Here is an 18,956-nt window from a genome sequence, read left to right as displayed (position 1 = left end):
CGTCCCTGGAGATGTTGAAGCAAAGCCTGGATGAGGCACTCAGTGCCATGGTCTGGTTGATTGGCTAGGGCTGGGTGATAGGTTGGAGTGGATGATCTTGGATGTTGATTCTATGAATAACAAAATCATATATGAGCCAATAATTTTCACTTGATTTCATAGAACTAGTCTGCCATGCAAACCTCAGGACATGATGGTTTTAGTTCCTGTAGTTATTTTATTGACACTACATGACAGCAGCTATTCATTTTAGTATTACAAATACTCACTAATTGGAATGTTTTATTGAACTACTTGTTTTCTACACCCCTTCATCTGCTTTTAAGAGAAATTTATTAAAATTAATTCTATTTCTTGATGAAAGAAAAATTTGTTGGGATGTTCTAGTGGCATGAAAGGCATAGCTGCACCTCTTGTTGAATTTTTTCATCTCATTCTTGCCAATATAACTGCATTGTGCAGTTTATGTATTTCTCTTCTCAGAGTAAGCAAAGTTTATGTTTTGCACCAATGTGGAACCAGGGTAATAGGTTAATGAGATGTCTCTGTTTTAATCTCTCCCAAATCTCCTTATCTGCTAGGTAATGAAGTAGTGATAACATAATTAATCTTCTACCTTTTTAAAACAAGATGCTAAGCATGTGGTTCAAAGATGTGATTTAGTAGCTTTATACCTGTTTTAATGTTGCTCCTTCTAGAAATGAACTAAAATCCACTGTTTCCTATACATAGGTACAATTACTTCTCTCTCCAAAGGGCTAGTGGGGCCACAGGAACTCTTTGTGGGCTGTTGTCGAGCTGGGATTTGTTAGCCTTGTATAGTCCAGCCTGGACCATCTGACCAGCTGCAGTCAGAGCTCTGATCTCTTGCCTGTTCTCTGCCTTGAACAGAGGGAGAGCACAAAAATGTCATCCCTCCCACACGTGTCATGTTACAAAGTTTGCAGCAGTTATTATAGAAGTTTTCCCCGAAGAGGGATGATTTCCTGTCTCTGGCCCCCACTTTTCCTTGTGTGACCCTTTCTCTTATCTTTGCTTACAGTGCTCATTAACTAGCACTTAGGTAGCTGCTGCTCAGAGCTAGTTGATTCTTATATTACTTTGACAGAAATCACAGAAACATTCTGGTTGGAAAAGCCCCTCAGGATCACCAAGTCACAGTATCACAGTATCATCAGGGTTGGAAGAGACCTCACAGATCATCAAGTCCAACCCTTTACCACAGAGCTCAAGGCCAGACCATGGCACCAAGTGCCACGTCCAACCTTGCCTTGAACAGCTCCAGGGACGGCGACTCCACCACCTCCCCAGGCAGCCCATTCCAGTGTCCAATGACTCTCAGTGAAGAACTTTCTCCTCACCTCCAGCCTAAATCTCCCCTGGCACAGCCTGAGGCTGTGTCCTCTTGTTCTGGTGCTGGCCACCTGAGAGAAGAGAGCAACCTCCTCCTGGCCACAACCACCCCTCAGGTAGTTGTAGACAGCAATAAGGTCTCCCCTGAGCCTCCTCTTCTCCAGGCTAACCAATCCCAGCTCCCTCAGCCTCTCCTCGTAGGGCTGTGCTCAAGGCCTCTCCCCAGCCTCGTTGCCCTTCTCTGGACACGCTCAAGCATCTCAATGTCCCTCCTAAACTGGGGGGCCCAGAACTGAACACAGCACTCAAGGTGTGGTCTAAGCAGTGCAGAGTACAGGGGCAGAATGACCTCCCTGCTCCTGCTGGCCACACCATTCCTGATGCAGGCCAGGATGCCACTGGCTCTCTTGGCCACCTGGGCACACTGCTGGCTCATGTTCAGGCAGGTATCAATCAGCACCCCCAGATCCCTCTCTGTCTGGCTGCTCTCCAGCCACTCCGACCCCAGCCTGTATCTCTGCATGGGGTTGTTGTGGCCAAAGTGCAGCACCCTGCACTTGGAGCTATTGAACCCCATCCCATTGGACTCTGCCCATCTGTCCCTACTCTACAAAGTTCACCCAAACCATATCCCCAAGCACCACATCCAAACGACCTTTAAACACATGGAATCAACCAGATAGCTTTGTAACTATTTGTCTTGCAGTTTTCCAACCTACTGTGCTGCTTAACTGAAAACTTAATTATTGATCTCATCTGAATTTGTAATCTGTCACATACTTGTGTGACAGACATTATCAGCGTTTTTCCTGGGTTAGGAAGAGTACATCAGGCTGAAGAGAGGCTGAGACCGAGCCATGCTGGCAAGTGGACAAACCACCCTGGTGGGGAAAATGGTTTGCTTCAGATGAGAAACAGCAGAAAAAACACACTCTCTGCAAAGGGTTTTCTGGGAAGGGGAGGTGTTCTTTTGTGCTTAGATTCAGAAGATGGTTTAGGTTGGAAGGGACCTCAAGGATCATCCAGTTCCAACCCCCTGCCATAGGCAGGGCCACCTCCCACTAGAACAGATTGCTCAAGGCCTCATCCAACCTGGACTTGAACACCTCCAGGGAGGGAGCAGCCACAACCTCCCTGGGCAAGCAATGTGGAATGTGGAAACTTGATTGAAAATCACCCTCAGTTAGCATCAGTTAGCATCAGTTAGCATCAGTTAGCATCAGTTAGCATCAGTTAGCATCAGTTAGCATCAGTTAGCATCAGTTAGCATCAGTTAGCATCAGTTAGCCTCAGTTAGCCTCAGTAACTTTCAGATAGAGATCACACATTTATATGCAAAAATCTATCAAGACAGATTATATTTAAAGCTATTTCTTGCAGGAAAGAATGTGAAGCTTTAAGGCCCTATTACTTAAACTGCTTTCTAACAGGCCAGAATCAGAATGACTGGATTAGGTAATTAGAGTTTCCTTCTCCCTTTCCACTGAAGCATCTAGCGAGAGCCAGGAGGAGAACTCAAACAAACAAACAAATCAAATGGCTTTTAGTCCTGGAAATTTCTAGATGGTGGATATTTCATGTGGAAGCCAAAAGTTTGAATTGTTGGAGGTGAACTTCAAAATAGATATGTAATCTATTTCCATGGAGTTCTCTTGGTTTAGTTCTGAAACTCAGCTGCTGTTATTTTTTGGCTTAATGATGTGTTGATGGCCCAAGTGAATAAAATGTGTATGTGTCTTTAAGGAGCCCAGGGTTACTTTGCTAGGAGTATCAAAGATAGGGAAATGCAACTTCCTAGTCCAGCAGTTTAAAAGTAAATGCTTCAAACAAGAACACATGCAAATATTGGCCCAAGTGCTAAAAATGAGTTCCATTCAGATTTCAAAGCCAGATGCATGCAACCTGCATCTGCTCTTCTCGAGAAGAAAAAATACACCAAAATATTGAGGTAATGGGAGGGAAAATAGTTGTTTTTCATATTTTTTTGGCAATCCCCCCTCTGTCTGACATCTGTAATAGAAAGGAAATAATCCACTGGCATACTCCAGAGGGCTGTCCTCTGTGAGAAGCAGATATTCATAACAACGGATTGTTTTGCAAGTGTATTCCCTGTAACACGAGATACTTTGTCCTTCAAAGCAGCTCTGCAGCACTCTGCTTCTGCATAGCATTGAATGGGAGGACTTAGAACGGCTGTAGGAGGCTGTGGTTTGGACCAACACAGTGATTAAAGGTGACCTCAGCTGCAGCGAATGACAAGTTGGCTGCTTTATTCTGATCCACATTATCCAAAGTGACAGGGCTGGATTTCTTTTCCTCCTGCTGGGATGAAAGAGTGCCAGCTGGGGATCACATGGTGTGAGAGTTGTGAACAACAAAAGAAAGTTACTTGCAGTAACTTCTCCTTTTCAGTTCATCTTTTTCTTTTGCTTTTAAAAAGCGGTCACTTTTCACAATTCAGAAGTTAATCTTTGCCTTCCATCCTATTAAAAACAGTATTTAAAATGACTCTGGTATATTTTAACCTATGCCAAACAAGCTAATGTTTTCATGACAACTCTTTAATAGAGGCTTTTTTTTTTTGGTCGCTGTTCCCAGTATCCTACAGGTTGTATTTGCTTCGTTCTAGGTATTAATGTAAATGCAAATTGTGCCGTGAGAGATTGTTAGAAGTCAGCGTTGTGCACCGTAAGGGGAGAGCTCAGTACCAACCAGAGACTTGTCCTTTAACTTTGATACTGCTTTGCTTTCAAAAAGCGATGCAATTAGCAGTGACTAAGTGTTTGTAGTAGCCGAGGCATTAGGCAAAACAACCTACAATAGTCCCTCCTCCTTCTCCTCCTTTCCCCAGTAGTTTGTAGGTTACATAAGCTGATTTCTTTGTTTTTCCTCTTTAATAGTGAACAGACTTCCCTCTCTTCTCTGAGCTGACTGGTTTGTGTGCTTACATTTTTCCTCTCAAAGCAGGCTTGCCTTCAGGGAGGAGGAGCATAATGTAATTGAAAGACTCAGCATGCAAACTGTCAGCGTCTACTGAGCATCTGGTGAAAAGTCCTTTCTGGCTACTTAGAGGTCTTGTAAAGAGGATATACATGAGCTTGTCATAGGCTTATTGCTGTTGTGAAATCAATTCCTCGTGCAGTGGTACTGGATTATATTTAAAGCCAATGTCTTCTGAAGCAGGTAAGACTGCACGGGATGCTTCTGTTAAACTTCAGTCTCCTCCAGCCTCGGGACGTATTTGTGTTCAGAGACATCAGGAGTTAAACTTTCGCCTTTGAAGCACAGAAACCGGTGAAGATCCAGCTGTCTTGTGATGCAATACAGCTGGAATGCTCTGGTGGCTTTCTCTTCCTATTCTCAGTAAATGAGCTTGCAAGTCTCTTTAACAGCTTTTCTGACATCTGCTACGCCGAGAACTCTGCTACTTTTGGCTTGCTTGGTTGCCGCTTTCATCAGCTTGAGACTTTTCTTCAAAGCAGATCAGTTTTGTGATGTTTTATAAGTGATTTCTCTTCCTGTCTTATCTGCCAGCTACATCCAGCTCTGTTTATAGCTGCAAGGTTTCTGTAGGACCCTTTCATAAGTAAGGATTTGCTCTACGAATGATATCTCTCGTTGTTGGAGGAAGCAGCTGTGCACTTCTGACCCATACTCGGCAATGATCTAATGTTGCAATAACCTAATGGATGCTTATGTTGCATTTAATATACAGAATTGGTGTGCAGAATTAAAGATGATTTTCATTTATTTGCACCATCCAGTGAAAGGTTTGGGTTTGGGGTTTTTTTCCATTGCAAATATAATTTTAACTGACTTTCTAATCCTGCTGTTGAAAATGCTGCTCTACTTTTTAAGTGAAAGCATTTTAGGGTTCTGAGAAAAGCTCAGCATAGGCTAAGTTAAATTGAAAGACTTACTCAACCATAACAGCTTAATGTAAGACAGTAAATACTCCGAATTAAGCTTTCCCCAAAGGGATAGATGAAATGGATGCATGGAAATTTAGATTCACAATGGTGGTCTCCCTCTGGAAAGCTCTCTGAAACTTAATAAAGGGAAGGGAGTCACTGAGTGAATTGGAGATTTGCAAGAAAAGCTTGGTGTAGGTGCATGCTACCCCAGCTGTACCCCAGCTCTTCTGATTTCAGTTCTTGTGGGCATGTGATTTTTTTTTCCCCCTGAGAACAAAGAATACTTGTTGTAAAATAATTCTCTTGGCTCCTTACCTGCTTTACGAGCGAGTCTGGAACTGGCATTCTCCATCTAGCTTTGAACAATCAACCAAGAGGATGGGTATTGTACCTTTCCTCCCACTTTATGTATCATTCTGCTGTATCCTGAGAACAATCTGCATGTGGATGAAGGAAACTCACTGCTCTAGCTCTTTAGAGTTGTATTTTCGGGAAGCTCAGTCTAGTGCTCTAACTCTTATTTTTGGTATTACAACTCATAGTCTCTCTTCCCCTTTGGCTTCCTTTGCATTATTTCAGTTTGCAGAGGCCTGCAGTGGACTGTAATGTGACAGTGGCAGCCTGGATGCCAGATATATCCTCATTGCTTTTTTAAGAGATCAAATGTGTGAAGTATGTGTATTTTTGTGCATGCCTTAAGGTGACATAGGTTCTGCTATCCCAGTATTTTCCAGCCAGTGCATTTTCCAGCCTCCAATTAAAAGTGGTAGGAAAGCAGCTAATGTGGAAGTGGGCTATAATGAAAATACTTGGCTTGAAGAGTAAGAAAGGGTTACCTTTTACCAGCCTGTGGAATAGCATATAGATGTCTCTTAACATCACCTCATCAGAATGGCATAGGAAACCTACTCATCTAGGCAGTAAGCATAGAAAAGGTGACAACGACGACCTGTATGGGTCTGAAATTGAGCGGGCAAGTATCCCTGAATGCTCCTCAGTAGTATCTGAGAGAAGCAGAGAGCTTCTTGTGGAAGCACTGACTGCCTCCAGTCTTGAAATTGAAAGAAATTCTTCCAGTGCTGACTGCTGGGACTACGTGAGAAGGCAGTAGCACACCTGAAGGGACGGTGCCTGTGGGAAGGTGTAAATTCACTGCTGTCAACATAGGTAATTGTGTCCAGGTGCCTGAGCAAGGCAGTTTTTTCAAGTACTAAGGGCTCACAGCAAATATGGAAAATACATAGAGTGTACCTTGTCTGGAGCTTTGATGTTTTCAAAGACGGAAACAGCGTCATTTGGCTTGGGTTTGGTTTGGGTTCTTTTAGCAGCAGTGTTCACTGTAGGGGGGAAATATTGCTGAAAAACTAATTTAAAGAAATGTAATTTTGAAAGGTTGAATGATACTGTGACCCAGAGTCAGCAGAGACTGAAGTGGTTTTGTTAGTACCGTCACTATGATTTGCTTTGTGCCTGCAGCACCCTCAGTATTTGTGTAGTAGGTGCTGATATAAACAGATTGACAGTCTCATGGTTTATGTCAGTGGTTGTAAATCCAGTGAATTTACTAAACATTCAGAGTAGGTATGGAATGCTCCCCTTCCTCATCTGGGGACAGAGTGGTTGGAGAGCGCACAGGAAGAAAGGGACCTGAGGGTACTGGTAGATAGTAGCTGAACACAAGCCAGCTGTGTGCCCAGGTGGCCAAGATTGCCACTGGCATCCTGGCCTGGATCAGGAGCAGTGTGGCCAGCAGGAGCAGGGAGGTTATTCTGCCCCTGTACTCAGCACTGCTCAGACCACACCTTGAGTACTGTGTCCAGTTCTGGGCCCCTCAATTCAAGAGAGATGCTGAGGTACTGGAATGTATCCAGAGAAGGGCAACAAAGCTGATGAGGGGCCTGGAGCAGAGCCCTGTGAGGAGAGGCTGAGGGAGCTGGGGGTGTGCAGCCTGCAGAAGAGGAGGCTCAGGGCAGACCTCATTGCTGTCTACAACTACCTGAAGGGAGGCTGTAGCCAGGTGGAGTTGGCCTCTTCTGCCAGGCAACCAGCAACAGAAGAAGGGGACACAGTCTCAAGTTGTGCCAGGGGAGGTCTAGGCTGGCTGTTAGGAGGAAGTTGTTGGCAGAGAGAGTGATTGGCATTGGAATGGGCTGCCCAGGGAGGAGGTGGTGGAGTCACTGTCCCTGGAGATGTTCAAGCAAAGCCTGGCTGAGGCACTTAGTGCCATGATCTGGTTGATTGGCTAGAGCTGGGTGCTAGGCTGGCCTGGATGATCTTGGAGGTCTCTCTGGTTGATTCTATGATTCTATGGTCTATCCCTGCTGCCCTGGGCTTATAACTGTTGTGAAACAAAAGGATTGCATTGCTGGAAGAGTTTGGAAGTCTAGTGCCCATGTGTTCCTTACAGTTTGACACACAATGCTTGACCTTGAGAAGGGTAGGTGGTTAAGAAACATCTTTCCTTTAGATTTACACAAAATATTTAACACATTGTGGTTGCTTTTGCTTTCCTGTATAAAACAGCCCTTGCAAGTTATGATCTGTCACTAAAAAAGCAGAAAAAAAGAGAGAAAGAAAAAGAAGGAGAAGCAACAGCTGTGCTAGGTCACATAAGGTGGAGAGGGATTAGAGTGTTGCCTAACCTTGTATTGTAAAAGATATTAAATGTTTAGCCCTAAACAAATGTTGTGTTTTAAGTGTAATTTCATATTTATTTGCTGTCTCTTTTGGAAACCTTTCTTTCTCATAATGCAAGGCATCTTTTTTTCCTCTTTTTTAATGACTATTGGCTATTTCAATACTCTTTCTTCTGATGCCAGAAACTTAGACTCTAAGGAAAACACAGATATTACATAGGAGTCAGCAACATTTTGTTGGGTTGCAGTTCTGTGAAAAGCTCAGGTGTGCCTCTGGGTGCTTCCTGCCTGGTTCCTCCCTGGGGCTTCACCAGGCTTTTGGTCTCATCCACAAGCCATTTGGCTCACTCGCACAGCAAAACCCAGCATCCACTTGCCCGCTGGCTGCAAAGGGTTATGCTGACCTAGACAGAAGCCCAATGAGTGATGAGAGGTGAGAGGTGGGAGCTCTGGGGATGAGAAGGGATGGAGAGGATAAAACTTTCTCCTCTTGCTGGACTGCTGTCTTACTCTCTGAGATAGCTGCAGTTTTGGTTTAAGCAGCCTGTTATTTTTGTCTGTCCTGGGGCCTTCAAACACTTTAATGTTCAAAATATTCAAGTGAAACATTGCTCATTCTTCAGATGTGGTGATGAAAAGCTGAGCTGTTATGAAATTATTTCTCTTCCTAAATGTAGTTTGACTTAACATTGTTTTACATTGCATGATGACTTCAGAGCATATCCAATCCATTTTATACACTCAAAGGTAAATATTCATAGAATCAACCAGGTTGGAAGAGACCTCCAGGATCATCCAGTCCAACCTAGCACCCAGCCCTGGCCAATCAACTAGACCATGGCACTAATTGCTGTCTACAACTACCTGAAGGGAGGCTGTAGCCAGGTGGGGTTGGGCTCTTTTCCCAGGCAAGCAGCAACAGAAGAAGGGGACACAGTCTCAAGTTGTGTGAGGGGAGGTCTAGGCTGGATGTTAGGAGGAAGTTGTTGCCAGAGAGAGTGATTGGCATTGGAATGGGCTGCCCACAGAGGTGGTGGAGTTGCTGTCCCTGGAGGTGTTCAAGCAAAGTCTGGATGAGGCATTTAGTGCCATGGTCTAGATGACTGGATGGGGCTGGGTGCTAGGTTGGAGTGGATGATCTTGGAGGTCTCTTCCAACCTGGTTGATTCTATGATTCTATATCGCCACGTACGTTTGTTAATCTAGAGTGAATTCTGTGGGCAGCCAAACAGTGATCATCCCTGGAAATAAGGGATTTTTCCTCATTTGGGTTCCAGTCAACTTGTGTATGGTGTCATTCCGTCAGAATGATTATGGACTGATGAGTTGGTGTGAAACAGCAATCTCTCTTTTTATTCCTTATGGACAAGAGACGATGTAAAAACTGGCGTAATTATGGCAGGCTTTAGAGGGACAAAGCAGTTCATTCTTGAATGGCTTCACAGGCAGGCCCTAAATGTACTGAAATCAGGCTTCTTCTAGGTATTCTTCCTTTTTCCTTTTTTTTCCACCAACCAGGTCAAAAGCAGGAAGCACTCAGATTCTTGTGAAGGGTCCAGCTTTGGGTTCTTTATATTTCTGGTTTTGATGCAGTGAGCATTCCCACAGAGCTGCTTTTTCTCCCCAGTGCTTCCTAGATGATGGTTCTTAATGACTTGGCAGGGAGACTGAAGTGCTTGGGTAGCAGCAGGCTGCCTGGCCCTGCCTTAGGGAAGAAAAGACGTTTGCCACCAAGCATCCAGTTCCGCACAGCTGTGAAACTGGCTCTGCTGAAAGGGACCAGCAGCCACGTGTTTTCCCCCCATCTCCACTTCATTGTTCATCAAGCTCATCACTTCAGATTTACTTGCAGTCTCTCACATGACAGGGAGCAGTGCCTGGTCTCATGCTCTAATGGTGTTGTGCAGTTTGTTCTTTAATTAGGGCACACTACTTTCCAAGCCATGCCTTTTTAAATCGTAGGTGGCTTACAATTTTCACTTCTCTTTTCTTTTCCTCCCCCCACTGATTGCTGAGACCCCACTGAAATGCAGTTAAACAGAATTGACATTATAATGTGGTTACTTCTGGAAAGGGAGTCTTGCCTCCCTTGCCCCATGAGTGCATGTGCATCTAAGGTGAACGAACGTGTGAAACTGGCTGCTTTGGTTCTTTGGCAAGGTTTCATTTTTGATGGCTTAAGTTTCCCAGACTGCATTGTGGGGCTAAATGTGTGCCAGCACTGAGGCACATACAGTGGTGGATGCAGGTTGCCAGGAGGAGGAAGGAGAGTGGGTGGATAGGATATCCATAGACAGCTGGCTGCTAGATGGGCTTCAGGTTGTCAGATGCTGGCCGGACACACTGGCCACTCAGAAACTGGATGTGGGAAGCAGTTTCCATCTATCAGTGAAACTTTTATTGAGTTATGTTGAGTAATTGCCTTACCATTTGGATCTCTGATTGCTCTGCATTGTGCATATTTTACCTATATCTTTAAATGTCTCATCCAAAATTATTATCTGATGAAAAACAAGCCGTGTTTACATGTCTACAAGTGAAAAAAACTCCACTGTCTGTGTTCTGTTCCAGTTTTGGGCTTGATGGTACCTGTTCAAAGACCAAAGTGAAAACAAGGATTGGAGGGAATGTTTTGTAATACAAGAACTAACTATGTGAAAGAGCAGTGCTTGATTCCTGTGCTTGATACTCGGAGCTCTCCCTTCAGTTGTATGTCTTTCTGGGGACATGGCTTGAGTGTCTCATATGTCTCTTTAAAACATCATTATTCATTAAATAGTTCATGAATGACTGCCATCAGCAAAGTCATTGTAGGTGGGTTATAAAAGCCTTGGTGTAAGTGATGCTGTGCTTTTGGCAGAGTACTTCAGTCCTGAGCTATTACTTTCAAACCACAAGCTGTGCATTGGCAGCCTGTTCAAAATCAGCATTTTCCAGTCAAGGGAGATGCTGAAGTGCTTCAGCTGCTGTGCTGGGTAGTTCTGCTTCCCCCCTCTGGTAACCCTGCTGCCCTGTGGCAGTGACAGGTTTCTGGGGATCCTGCCAGCTGAAGCAGCTGTTGAATCAGTAGGAAGGCCTGAAGGCTTGCTGCTTTCCCACCCTATCATGGGGGCAGAAGTAGGAGCAAAAAGCCACAACAGCAATGGCCAGAAGTAGAGCTGCCACTCATCAACTCCATGACTTGCAACCTCTCTTGTGAGCAGTGCTCTGTAGTTCATCCTTGTGGCTGTCAGCAACACTTGAGCACCTTTATCCTGAAGGTGTCTCAGTATCAATTTCACCATCAGTTGCCTTCCAAAACTGTGTGACTTGTGAGCAGTGGCCCTGCTAACCTGTTGACGACAGTATGAAAAGCTGTAGGGAAGAGGTGTAGGAGCAGGTGACTGCAGGGAGGCTCATTCTTGGGAAGATGAGAACTGTGCCATTCCAATAGGGTTTATCAAGGCCATCCATTGTTTCTATTTTGCTTTATGTAATTAACATTCCTGTTATGTATCACTTGGAATTCTGGAATTAACTGGATTTTAAAGACCCCTACATGTCAAAGGTGGTGGTTTTTTTTTCACTTGCTTTGTGTTTCCTTTCCTCATGTTGTGTTTCATCATTCTTGACTCCAGAATGTGCTCTATCATAGAATCAACCAGGTTGGAAGAGACCTCCAAGATCATCCAGTCCAACCTAGCACCCAGCCCTATCCAATCAACCAGACCATGGCACTAAGTGCCTCATCCAGGCTTTTCTTGAAGACCCCCAGAGACAGTGCCTCCACCACCTCCCTGGGCAGCCCATTCCAATGCCAATCACTCTCTCTGTGAAGAACTTCTTCCTAATATCCAGTCTATATCTACCCTGGCACAACTTGAGACTGTGTCCCCTTGTTCTATTGCTGGTTGCCTGGGAGAAGAGGCCAACCCCCACCTGGCTACAATGCCCCTTCAGGTAGTTGTAGACAGTAATAAGATCACCCCTGAGCCTCCTCTTCTCCAGGCTAAACAGGCCCAGCTCCCTCAGCCTCTCCTCATAGGATTTGTGCTCCAGGCCCCTCACCAGCTTTGTTGCCTTTCTCTGGACACATTCCAGCACCTCAACATCTTTCTTGAATTGTGGGGCCCAGAACTGGACACAGCACTCAAGGTGTGGCCTGAGCAGTGCTGAGTACAGGGGCAGAATAACCTCCCCTGTCCTACTGGCCACACTGTTCCTGATGCAGCCCAGGATGCCATTGGCTCTCTTGGCCACCTGGGCACACTGCTGGCTCATCTTCAGCTTACTATCTACCAGCACCCCCAGGTCCCTTTCCTCCTGGCTGTTCTCCAGCCACTCAGTTCCCAGCCTGTAGTGCTGCTTGGGGTTATTGTGGCCAAAGTGCAGAACCCTGCACTTGGCCTTGTTAAATCTCATCCTATTTATCAGTGCGTGTTGGATGGAGAAACCATAACTACTTCTAGGCAAATAGGGTTCTGTTTGCTCAGTTTGGGGAAAGAGCCAATGGAAGTCCTGTGCAGTGCTTTTTGTTTTATTGGAACAGTACCAGCAGTGCATGTTACTTTTATTGTGCTAATCCAAAATTTAGACAAATGTTGAGAGATAATCCCATTAATTGCTGATTTATTTTAATAAGACTCACAGCAGATGTACAGGTCTGCCTGCATGGAATTGACTCTTATCAGAGCCAAAAGAACAAAGATCACAGCCAGGGAAGACAGCAAGCTAAGGCACACTGAGCCTGCCTGCTGTAGGCAGTATTGGCAGGACATTTGTAGTGAACATGAAGATCACCATTCAGTCTTTGACTTTGCATAAGATACTGAGACTGATATCAGGAGATTACTGATATATCTTACTTGGTTTGCATTTCAGTGCTTCCTGCTAGAGCTCAAATTCTGTAATCCTGAGGCAGGTAACCTACTTAAGTGTGGTGCCATCCATGCAATAGTAACTTGGCAAACTGTAGCTCTTAGTCACAGTTACTATAAGCTGTATTTTAGTCTAATAACAAAAGTTACTGTAGGAAAGATGCATGGATTCTGCCATAAAGCTGGATGAAATGTAGGAAAAGCAATGTTGAATGCTTGAGTCTCATGAGTACCCACAAACCAAACCAGTGCAATGATGTCTTATCTTTAAACCTACCAGATATGGGTACACATCTGCTTTGAATCGGACTCTGTCACTGGTGCTCTGCTCTTCACCTTCATTTATTAGAAATGAAATTATGTTAAAAGTCAAAGTTGTTCCTGTTTTTAACCTATCTTTTTGTGTGTTGTGCACGAACTTGCTGAAGTTTGTTGTGTTTCTGTATTAGTGCTCTGTGCGTCCTTGCAGGCAGGTCACACGTTTGGTGTTGTGCATACTACTATTTGGAAACCTCTGTTCTGTGTTACTATGTAGAGTATCTACCAAGAAGCTGAAATATTTTCTAGTTCTTAGTGAGTAGTCTGGAGCAAGTGCTTGATCTGCCAATTTTGAGTTCAGTATTGTTTCATCTGTTTAACTTCACCACCAGATGTTGTGTGAGTACATTCACTGATTTACAAAAGCAGTAGCAATACAGTTTGTACTGACTACAATTTATAATGCATTTACTTAGAATCATAGAATCAACCAGGTTGGAAGAGACCTCCAAGATCATCCAGTCCAACCTAGCACCCAGCCCTAGCCAGTCAACTAGACCATGGCACTAAGCACCTCATCCAGGCTTTTCTATTCATAAATACACTTGAAGGTGTATTTATGCCATGCAGTAAATGCTGTGAGAGGGAGGTTAGTGCTTGCTCAGTTGTTCTAGGAGTGTTTGCATCCATCAAGAAATAATAGCTTTTATATGCTTTACATTAGCACTGTTACCAGATGTTGCCTACCACCTTCTGTGAGCATGGAAGTGTGGGAATGCAAAGTGAAGAAGGATAACAACAGACGGATGCTGACCTTGGTTGCCACCAGCTGCTGGCTAACTTATCTCAGGAAGGATAGATAATGGACACCTCGTTAATGAGGAAAGCAAGGTGTGGTGTATGCTGATGGAGTGGGTTGTCCTTGACTATGTTAATGTGTAGGCATGTGCTTTATGCCCTGAGGGTATATATTGAGAGCTGAAATGATCAATAAAGGTCCCTGGCATAATTCACGTTGAATTGTCTGGAGTCCATGTGGCATCGCCTTGATCACATTGATCTGTGGGGCCTTGACCACGTGCCCACGGCAAGCTAAACAGATTTCTGCAGCATGGAAGTGTTTTTTGCCTGTATCTGGAGAAAAGCTTTGCAAGGAAAACATTTTTTTGCATTTTACCAGCAGATGTGTCTGAACTAATCCTTTATTAGAACCTGATCTTTGTCCTGATCTTCACCAAGATTCCAATTTTTAAATGTAATCCTAAACTTTACAGAATTTCCCTTTTCTTTTGGCCAGTACCATCAGCAGAAAGAGAACTAATTTCTTCAACAAGACAGCACTTCTGACTTCAGCAAAAATCTGGGCTGTTTTTGCTTTTCACATCATTGCCTTATCAAGGGTTTGCAGTGCTTCAGCAGGGGCTTACCACAGCGAAGGCCGGCCTGACAATTAACCTTTAGAACTCATCTATGCAGAACATGCTATCAGTGTGAAGGTTTTGTGCTATTCTGCAACTGCAAAGCATTCACAACACTATGGCCTGAGAGGTGGAAGTATCTCAAATGTGTAATTGACTCAGGAGGATAGCATTTCATAGAATTTGGAGGAAGATGGAGTTTAATCTTTTTTTAATGAGAGAATATTGGACCTCCAGACTTCCCACTCTCTTCCTGCATACTTGGGGTTTTCAGATAACTGGACTGAGCTCAAACTATTTTTAAAACATTTTGGAGTGTGCATCAGCAGTGTAACTCTCTCAGTAACATGTCTGTTCCCTCACAAACAGAACAAAGCTCTGAAGGTTAGGTACCCAGTTCCTAGTAGTTTTACTTCGAAGTTTGGGCATAACTGCAGGCAAAATCCATGACCTGGATTTCCTGCTCAAACCACAACAAATCCTATTATAGAATCATAGAATCAACCAGGTTGGAAGAGACCTCCAAGATCATCCAATCCAACCTAGCACCCAGCCCTAGCCAATCAACCAGACCATGGCACTAAGTGCCTCATCCAGGTGGTGGAGTCACCGTCCCTGAGGCAGTTCAAGGCAAGGTTGGACATGGCACTTGGTGCCATGGTCTAGCCTTGAGCTCTGTGGTAAAGGGTTGGACTTGATGATCTGTGAGGTCTCTTCCAACCCTGATGATACTGTGATACCTCCAGGGATGGTGACTCCACCACCTCCCTGGGCAGCTCATTCCAATGCCAATCACTCTCTCTGCCAACAACTTCCTCCTAACACCCAGCCTAGACCTCCCCAGGCACAACTTGAGACTGTGTCCCCTTGTTCTGCTGCTGGTTGCCTGGCAGAAGAGACCAACCCCACCTGGCTACAGCCTCCCTTCAGGTAGTTGTAGACAGCAATGAGCTCAGCCCTGAGCCTCCTCTTCTGCAGGCTGCACACCCCCAGCTCCCTCAGCCTCTCCTCACAGGGCTGTGCTCCAGGACCCTCACCAGCTTTGTTGCCCTTCTCTGGATACATTCCAGTTACTCAACATCTCTCTTGAATTGAGGGGCCCAGAACTGGACACAGCACTCAAGGTGTGGCCTGACCAGTGCTGAGTACAGGGGCAGAATAACCTCCCTTGTCCTACTGGCCACACTGTTCCTGATGCAGGCCAGGATGCCATTGGCTCTCTTGGCCACCTGGGCACACTGCTGCCTCATCTTCAGCCTAGTCTCTACCAGTACCCCCAGGTCCCTTTCCTCCTGACTGCTCTCAGCCACTCTGTCCCCAGCCTGTAGTGCTGCTTGGGGTTGCTGTGGCCAGTGTGTAGAACCCTGCACTTGGCCTTGTTCAATCTCACCCCATTGGCCTCTGCCCACCCCTCCAGCCTGTCCAGGTCCCTCTGCAGGGCTCTTCTACTCTGCAACAGATCAACACCTGCTCCTAGCTTGGTGTCATCTGCACACTGACTGATACTGAACTCAGTCCCCTGGTCCAGATAATTAAAGATGTTGAACAGGACTGTTCCCATCACTGATCCCTGGGGAACACCACTGGTGACAGCTGCCAACTGGATGCGGCACCATTCACCACCACTCTCTGGGCCTGGCCCTCCAGCCACTTCTTGACCCATATCAGAGTGAATCATAGTAGTATCATAGTATCATCAGGGTTGGAAGAGACCTCATAGATCATCAAGTCCAACCCTTTACCACACAGCTCAAGGCTAGACCCATGGCACCAAGTGCCATGTCCAATCCTGCCTTGAACAGCTCCAGGGACGGCGACTCCACCACCTCCCCGGGCAGCCCATTCCAGTGTCCAATGACTCTCTGTGAGCTTGCTGTGGCAGACGGTGTCAAAGGCTTTGCTGCAGTCCAGGTAACTTTATAACTGCCCAGGCAGGAAGCTACTTTCTTCTTGTTTGTGCTGGGGAAGTTGCTCACTCTTGTGCTAGCCTTGCTACTGTAGTGTTTGGTGAGTTGGGTTGGACTAGCCTCCTGCAGTGTCAGTGCTGCTAAATGCTCTTCAGAACCCATCAGGAGATTGTCTGCCTAGGTTACTGTGGCTAAAGCAGTGCTTTGGTAGATAAGATTGTTAGCTAAACCTCCACATATACCAGTGGTTGAGTCAGCTTTGCACTGATCTTGCATGAAAAGATCTAGCAGTAGAACATAAAGACCACAACCATTCTGGCAGATGTTGCCAGTCTTAAAGTGTTAGTTATACATAGATAGATCATTTTAAGAGAAGGAATTTTGGAACTTAAATTCTGTCTTCTGGTGGTCAGAAAAGATCAGTCCTTTTCTGATGGACTTTTGTCACATCCAGAAATGCTGCCTGCCTTTCTTTCAGATTGTGTGATCCAGGGCAGGACTTTAGTGGCAGTGCAAACTGTACAGCTCTGTATCAGTACAGATGCTCTGTGGGCTATCAGCAAGATAGGAAATAAATACAACAGAAGACCTAATGATGTCGAGGTTATCTTTCCAAAGCTTATGGAACTGTTGCTGGACCTGTTCTCCTGAAGTTAAAACACTGACTTAATCTTTTGTGAATATAAATAAGCCCCTTTAAACCTCCCCCACCTCCTCCCCCTCCCAGTGTTAATGTCATTCCAAGCTGGCTGATTGTGTTTCTCTAAATGCTCATGGCTCCAAATTATGTCTAATTAGAAAGAAACAGATAATGCTTTGCCTAACTTCAAACATCCTTGCAGATGTCATTGTGTTTGCAAGTGTTCTGGCTTCTCATTTCCTTGCAGATGATAAGCAAAACCACTCTGGAAAAAAAATATGACCTGTGAGGAGCAGCTGAGGGAGCTGGGGGTGTTTAGTGTGGAGAGGAGGAGGCTGAGAGGGGACCTTATTGTCCTCTACAGCTACCTAAAAGGAGGTTGTAGTGAGGCTGGAGCTGGTCTCTTCTCACAAATTACTAATGTTAGGACAAGAGGAAATGGCCTTAAGTTGTGTCAGGAGAGGTTTAAGTTGGCTGTTGGGAGGAAGTTCTTTACTGAGCAGGTGGTCAGGCACTGGCACAGGCTGCCCAGGGAGGTGGTGGAGTCACCATCACTGGCAGTGATTAAAAGGAGAGTGGATGTGGTGCTTGAGGCTGTGGTCTGGTGATGAAGGATGCTGGGATGAAGGTTGGACTGGATGACCCTGGTGGTCTTTTCCAACCACAGGGATTCATAGTGATTAGATGTTGTGCTGAGAGATTTGGTTTAGCCAAGGGCTTGTCATTGTGAAACTAATGACTGGACTGGATCATCTTGAAGGTCTTTTCCAAGCTAAGAAATGCTGTGATTCTGTGAAATTCTGCAGTTAAGTGCTTATCAAATTCACAGTGTTTATATCTCTTTTCTGTTATTTCCTTCTCTTTCTCCCTTGTGGTCCTGCTTGCCCACATTTTAATTTATTAAAAAATACATATTTCCCCATCTTTCTCCCCTTTTTAGTGCATTTAGCCATCTCCATCTGTGAGGTGCAGTTAATCATATGCCAAGTGAACGTAGTAAATGACTGGTAAGATTTTGTTGTGCATTGCATTTCTGACTTCAGATGCAATTTCTCAGCTATAGGAACTCTACCTTATATTTAATCCTGTTTGTAACTCTTGGGTTTTTTTTGTATGCATTTGTTTTTCAGGCAGCAGCATCTGTCCAAAGCTGTCTAGATCTTATACAGCAGGTGCCACAACCAGACTCTTTGAGGCGAATGTACGCAATGAAGCAACTCAGGGAATAAATGGAAGTGTGCCAGTCAAACAGCCCCCACGTTCAGCTTCAAATCCAAAGCCACAAGGTAAGCACTCTTATACATTTTCCTGAGGCAAGTTCTCCATCATCTCAGGCTTTTAGAACCACATTTGTCTGAAGGAAAACCGTGGGATGAAAGCTTGCTACTGAAATAGGAGAGGCTGAGGGAGCTGGGATTGGTTAGCCTGGAGAGGAGGAGGCTCAGGGGGGACCTTATTGCTGTCTACAACTACCTGAGGGGTGGTTGTGGCCAGGAGGAGGTTGCTCTCTTCTCTCAGGTGGCCAGCACCAGAACAAGAGGACACAGCCTCAGGCTGTGCCAGGGGAGATTTAGGCTGGAGGTGAGGAGAAAGTTCTTCCCTGAGAGAGTCATTGGACACTGGAATGGGCTGCCCGGGGAGGTGGTGGAGTCGCCGTCCCTGGAGCTGTTCAAGGCAGGATTGGACGTGGCACTTGGTGCCATGGTCTGGCTTTGAGCTCTGTGGTAAAGGGTTGGACTTGATGATCTGTGAGGTCTCTTCCAACCCTGATGATACTGTGATACTGTGATTTTTATGTGGCCTTCAATAATATTGCTGATTCTGAGGCTGATCACAACAAAATCAGCATGTCCTGGAAACTTTGTGTTCAAAGCAAAGGTAGACTGATGTCTTCTAGGAGTGTCACGTAATAGGAGCTTCACTGAAATAAAAAGTTTGGTTTGTTGTGGTTTGGGGTTTTTTGCTCATAAAAAA

General features: G+C 45.1%; 1 protein-coding gene across 4 annotated transcripts in view; it reads left to right on the top strand.

The window, feature by feature from the left end:
* Positions 1 to 18,956, top strand: part of FGD4 (FYVE, RhoGEF and PH domain containing 4) — a 163,208-nt gene that overhangs the window by 81,076 nt on the left and 63,176 nt on the right. For 3 of the 4 annotated variants that reach the window (XM_064155766.1, XM_064155767.1, XM_064155770.1), the window contains one exon: positions 18,113 to 18,268. In XM_064155766.1, coding sequence (XP_064011836.1) covers positions 18,113 to 18,268 — 156 coding nt within the window. Of the gene's footprint in view, positions 1 to 4,322; positions 4,537 to 18,112; positions 18,269 to 18,956 lie in introns of those variants that run through there. The other variant, XM_064155768.1, reaches the window with a different exon arrangement.

The sequence above is a fragment of the Pogoniulus pusillus genome, chromosome 15, assembly GCF_015220805.1.
Source record: "Pogoniulus pusillus isolate bPogPus1 chromosome 15, bPogPus1.pri, whole genome shotgun sequence".
In the NCBI taxonomy this organism is placed as follows: Eukaryota; Metazoa; Chordata; class Aves; order Piciformes; family Lybiidae; genus Pogoniulus; species Pogoniulus pusillus.
The sequence above is the reverse complement of the archived record's forward strand: the minus strand, read 5'-3'. Positions and strand labels throughout refer to the sequence as shown.